The 6000-nt window shown below is 40.2% G+C and overlaps 1 protein-coding gene across 2 annotated transcripts in view; it reads right to left on the bottom strand.

Annotated features, from left to right (window-relative positions):
• Window positions 1–727: 727 nt before the first annotated feature.
• cntnap5l (contactin associated protein family member 5 like) overlaps window positions 728–6000 on the bottom strand; it is a 100874-nt gene continuing 95601 nt past the window's right edge. Inside the window, exons 21-24 of one of the 2 annotated variants that reach the window (XM_027171415.2) lie at window positions 5347–5434; window positions 3105–3317; window positions 2891–2968; window positions 728–1744 (exon numbers count right to left, since the gene is read on the bottom strand). In XM_027171415.2, the coding sequence (XP_027027216.2) occupies window positions 1569–1744; window positions 2891–2968; window positions 3105–3317; window positions 5347–5434 (555 nt within the window). In that variant the 3' untranslated portion in view covers window positions 728–1568. Of the gene's footprint in view, window positions 1745–2890; window positions 2969–3104; window positions 3318–4983; window positions 5086–5346; window positions 5435–6000 lie in introns of those variants that run through there. The other variant, XR_003444511.2, reaches the window with a different exon arrangement.

Genomic DNA, 6000 nt, shown 5'->3' with positions numbered 1-6000 from the left:
TCAAAGCAAAATCAAACATTTTCGACATCATTACAATCATCCGCGCTTCATATTTTTTACGCTATTACATTCTCACATATGGTGATTTTTATCACTGCATGGCTTCAGCTGCTGTATTATGAAGTTAGTGGGCGGACCAACTAACATTATAAATCAGTTTTTTGTTATTAGTGGGCAGAGCAACTAACGTTATAAATCAGTTTTTGTTACACTAAAATGAAACATTCTGGAGTGAGATTTGGGGTTTTGTGTATAAAATTCAGCAGCGTTTAATGTGCATCACATACGAGATGAAGGTGTGATCTTCGTCACGGTTTACTTGTGCTCTAGTGTCTTAACTCCCATCGGTGGAGCATTACGTCGCTCCACATTTATATAAAGTATTATGAAAATTTTTCAAGTTTTATGAAATTTATCTAATTTCTGGACACGCCCACATCCGTCACCTGGGAGTCCGAAGCTCTCTGTAGTCATCTCTGTTATTCGTAGCATGTGTGAACACAGCATGAGGAACTGAATAGCACTACAAACTCAAACCACCAGAGATAGATGGCAAGTGTGGATTAGAGCCATGACACTGTCTGGTGGAGGAGCTCTAAAACAAACACTCTCATTGTGGGTGTTTGCACATTTCACTAAGGTCACCTGAGACTAATAAAAAAAAATAAAAAAAAAAAACTCTAAAATTTCTCATTTCTCAGAGAAAAGGGCATGGTGTACTCTTAGAGGCTATAAAAACAGCTCTTTTTATTAAATATATTTCTGAAATAGATAAACGGTCATATACAACAACAGCCATATAGAAAACTGAACCCCTGACCAAAAGAAATGGATTTCAGTAAGAAAGCATGGTGTTGTCTCATGACAGGTAATATAATGCACTTCATTCAAGACCTTTCTGTAGACTCGGATTTAGCTGCATTATCGGGTGAACGTTTCTGACATGCAGCCGTGGACACACACACAAAGCTTTCACGATCGAACTCTTGCTAGCTCTGACTGAACGCCAGAGCTAATCCGCTTTTGTTTACCGTTTTGTCTCTTGTTTGATCTGAATGTCTGATTTTGTCAAATCCTCATTACAGATGATTTTCTGACATGAAAAGAGACGGGGATTTTTCCACATTATGAACGAAGCTGAGACGTTTCCTTCTCAGTGATATCAGAGCACATTCAGTTGAGTAAGCGACAAAACACAAAGCCTGTGCCGAGTGTAACAGGGTTGGATTAAGCAGACCAGCACGTTTCCTGTCTTGGGCTTTTGACTTAAGACTTGTGTGTACAAGGTGCTGTGTTAGAGTCTCTCACTGTTATCAAACAGCACACAGTATGTCACACAAGTTCGGATTATTTCCTCATCATTTTTTAATCAAGTGTAAACTGGAGTCCGTACTGACCCTGACTTCCTGTCCAGCTTGGATCAGAACTCAACAGCTGTGTCAGACAGGAGAGGAGGCCTGAAGTAAAAGATGGCACAGAAGTGTCAGAAGGTTTGGGTCGGGCGCCCGTGTGCACAGCTTATAATAATAATCTTATTTCTGTAGCTAATGCAACAGAAACGACTCCTGTCAGATGAAGTACTCCTTGCCGACGTGGTTCGGTTTGGAAGGTTCCAAATCCAAGCTGGGTTTTTTACTCTTTATGGCGACAGCAGGCAGAGGTTGGGGTTCCCTGTGTTGGTAGAGGAAGCGGATCAACACAGCCAACACGCACAGCGTCATAAACACGATGGCAGCCACGACTCCTGCGAATGACACAATGAGTGTTATGACAGTTTCCATTAGTGTACATTAGCTGATTTCATTCTCACTGAACGAATATACTAATTATTGTTGTTGTTGTTATTATTATTATTATTATTATTATTATTATTATTATTATTATTATTGCACACTATTCAATATGTTAATGTTTAATCATCATTAGTTAAAAATTCTATTCATGTTGAAATAATGAAACCTAGCGGAAGGTCTGAAACACAGTCAGTAACTGAAATAAATGTTCAGACCTCTGAATCAAACTCTATTTGGCAAAAACAAACAAAAACTGACCAAAGTGCAAATTATTTAAAGTAAATGCACAAAACAGATTCACTCATTTGGAAGATTTAGTGCTTTTCGAAGAGCAGTTTTGTGGGTTGTAGAAATCAGAGTCGAATAGATGTGAAATACATAAATTTCATTAGATCTTTTTTTTTTTTTTTTTTTGATTAAACAAAACCCTAAATAAAGGGTGTGTATGTGGGTGCGCTCACTTGTTTACTTCATTTACAGCATTTAGCAGACACCCTTATATACAGAGCCACTTACATTATCTCATTTTTATACAGCTGTTCTATTGAGGGTTAAGGGCCTTGCTCAGGGGCCCAACAATGGCAGCTTGGTGGACCTGGGATCGAACTCACAACCTTCCGATTGGTAGCCCAACACCTTAACCACTAGGCTACCACATTCCCATACTTCATTAGTAAAGAAAACCAAAAAAGAATGTTTAGAAAATAAAAGAATCATTACGATATTGTAAAATAATTATTATATTATCGTTAGAATTAAAACTAATTAAAAGAGGTGATTCTGCCGATACTGTGCGGTGAATACTGAACAAAACCAAGCGTACCACATTAAACCACCCAGCAATGTCAAAGAACCTTAAATAAATCAGCCATATCGTCATATTGTCAGGTGGGTGTTAGGAACCTGTACATATTTGCACACATAAATTTCTCTAAAAATCTAAGAAGAGATTTTCACTTTGAAAAGACAGAAACTAAAGTAACAGTGAGACTGAACTGGTTTATAAGTTTTAGCACACTTCGGAGCATTAGATAATCGACGGCAGAGGATGGCTCGTGTTCCCGAACAAACCCAAACCCGTTCCTGTTGTTTCTTACCTCCAATTAGTGCTGAGTCACTCTGTGCACTCTTTGTCAGAGGAGCTTGATCTCGGTCTGATTTTGATGATTCATCTCCTGGAAGAGAGAAACAGGATGGAAGACAGACAGGAAGAGGAGTCTGAGCTTAAGGAGAACACAAGGATCGTGTAGATTCAGGAGATTTGCAGTAAATCATTAAATCTAAACGGTAGAGTCTGCTCACAGCTTGTACCTGAGCCTGTGTGGGTGATTATGTGAGTGTCTGTGCTTGATTTAGCCCCGCAGTCTGAATCCTCCAGCCGGCCGTGAACACTGACTGCTGAACTGCCTCTGTTTTGGAGCGCTGCTTTTAAAGGGGCAGCTTGATTAAACTGCACAGATGACAGGCAGCCGACAAATCCTCTTTGTCCTGCACGCACCACTTCCTCATCAGTGATGTCACTTCCTGTTATCAAAGAATAGAAAATACAGAGAACAGTAAGCACTAATTTTGTTCAAGTTTTTTTTGCAGGATTCAACACTTACTATGGATTTATGTGCTAATAACTGTGTGCCATTTATATGAAGCTAGTGGGTGCAAGTGTTGAGGATGCAGAAGATATCGATAGGTGGAGAGAGATGATTCGCTGTGGCGACCCCTGAAGGGAAAAGCCGAAAGAAGAAGAAGAAGAAGAAGTGCTTCACAAGTAATTCACACAGGTGCATCTCGATAAATGAAAATGTCATGGAAAAGGATTTGGCACCTGCCCACACTGCCAAAAGCACCAAAAGTTTATGTCCACAACGTCGACTGTCTTTTTAAACAGAAAATTTCAGAAATGTTTCGATTTTCTGCCAAAGCCAGAAGCTTCTGTTTGGCCAATTGTTTTAATAAAGAGTCCAGTTCTATGTGTAATTGCATGTTCTCCCCATGCCTCGGGGGTTTCCTCCGGGTACTCCGGTTTCCTCCCCCAGTCCAAAGACATGCATGGTAGCTTGATTGGCATCTGTGGTAAATTGTCCGTAGTGTGTGTGTGTGTGAGTGAATGAGAGTGTGTGTGTGCCCTGTGATGGGTTGGCACTCCGTCCAGGGTGTATCCTGCCTCGATGCCCGATTACGCATGAGAGGCACAGGCTCCCCGTGACCCGAGGTAGTTCGGATAAGTGGTAGAAAATGAATGAATGAATGAATGAATGAATGTTCTCCATTCAGAATTTATCTGTTGAGCCATTCTGATATATGGCATATAAGAAGGAACAAAGTTGATGCTTTATTTCTTTTTTTTATCTGAAGGACACAATCTTAACTGTGAAGTGTGGGGGTGGCAGCATCATGGTGTGGAGAAGTTTTGCTGGAAAAGACACTGTTGCATTATTGCATTATAGAAAATGGACGGCAATCTGAGGGAGGAGGAGTTTTAGAATACTGAAGTACAGGAACACCAAGACAGATCAGGTAGTAATTTCAAGCTTGGACACAACTTGGAATGTACTGAAGTGGCAACCAGCACACGGCCTGGGCTGAAACCCACTGAACATTTGTGGAATTAACTAAAAAAATGGTGTTTGAGCAGGTAGACCACCAAATCAGAGTTACACCAGAAATTAGTGAGAAGTCCAGTGTAGTGTTGTGAACGCTTGTGGAAGTTAAGTCATTAAATCTGTCACAAATCTGTCCATTATTTTAAAAGGACCTGTTATAGGAACCCTAATAGACTGTACACCTAAAAGGTAAAGATACAGGGAACCTGTGGGCTGCATATAGGGAGAAAAGTTACTCTCACTACTCTTTAAAAGAAAAAAATGTTTACCGTTCTATTTTTTCTGGCACGTTTCATCAATATTGATGGGTTCATTACTCTAATCTCTATGAGTCAAGGCTACAGCAGACTTGCAGAAATCAATATTGTCCATTCACATTTTTCTTTCCCTTTACGTTGTTTCACCGTTAACGGCTAAGGATGGCTGCGCTGGAGCTCGTCGCATTTAGGCGTGCACTTTATTACAAATTTATTTCAAACATCCTCCTGTCTCTACCAAAGAATCAGGGTCATGCCATGTCCTGTCCTGCTTATTAGTTACCCGATTTAAAGAAAAAGGTTTCCTAGGCAACGGCGTACAAATCCATTTACCCTTCACTCAACCCATCTGTCACAGTGCTGATGGCTCAGAATGCACTCTCTCGCTCTCTGCCTCTCTGCCCTGCCAACCACCCACCTCATTCTAACCTGCCTCTGAAAAGAAGAAAGAAAAAGAAAAAACACCCATCAAATGGCTCTTTACATGCACAGAGAGAGAGAGAGAGAGAGAGAGAGAGAGAGAGAGAGAGAGAGAGAGAGTGAGAGAGAGAGAGAGAATTCTGAGAAACTGTTCATTAAAATTCATAGAAAATTATAGCAGCTCATTTTGGGTGGAGTCGAACAGGTACAAAGAACAAAGAACATCAACAGTGAACAAAGACACGTTCTTCATCTGGAGCTGGAGCTGGAACTCACCTCGGATTCTCCCCAGGGTTAAAATCCTGACTGGAGCAAGAGCAGAGCCAGGAGACAGACTGTACTGCTGCATCACTGTGTTATCGATCTGGAGGCACACAAGCAGATCAAACACAGATCATTCATACCACTTATAGAAAAATGGAGATTTCTTAGACAAGGAGATTCTGAAATTCTTGCGACGCTGCAGTAAAGAGTGTCCCAAAGTCGCATTAAAGAAACACTTCGGGATGTTCCTAATGTGATTTTATGTATTTAAAAAAAAAAAAAAACAGTGGAAATGAATAATACATGTTTACCGGAAACCTTTCCTGAATTCTTCAGAATTTAGCTTATAAGACTAAATAATTTATTTTACTGTCTTTTCAAGATAAAATGCATTTGGTAGAAAAAACATATGCTTACAAGCTGGAATGCATTGAGTTTTGCAGTCCATACAGTATACAAACATTTACATGATATGATTTCAGGACTACGTTACCATTTGTCCCTGCACCTCAAGTCATCATCATCATCATCATCATCATGATCAGGTGCATGTTGTGGTGAGGTTTTACAATGTGTGTACATAGTCATGTGACCAGTCGACTTTTCCTTAACCTTTGAGACTCTCCTGATTCCTTTTGCAGAAATTGTCCGACGAGAACAAGCCTC

This window comes from Tachysurus fulvidraco, chromosome 2 (genome assembly GCF_022655615.1).
Source record: "Tachysurus fulvidraco isolate hzauxx_2018 chromosome 2, HZAU_PFXX_2.0, whole genome shotgun sequence".
Classification (NCBI taxonomy): Eukaryota; Metazoa; Chordata; class Actinopteri; order Siluriformes; family Bagridae; genus Tachysurus; species Tachysurus fulvidraco.
The sequence above is the reverse complement of the archived record's forward strand: the minus strand, read 5'-3'. Positions and strand labels throughout refer to the sequence as shown.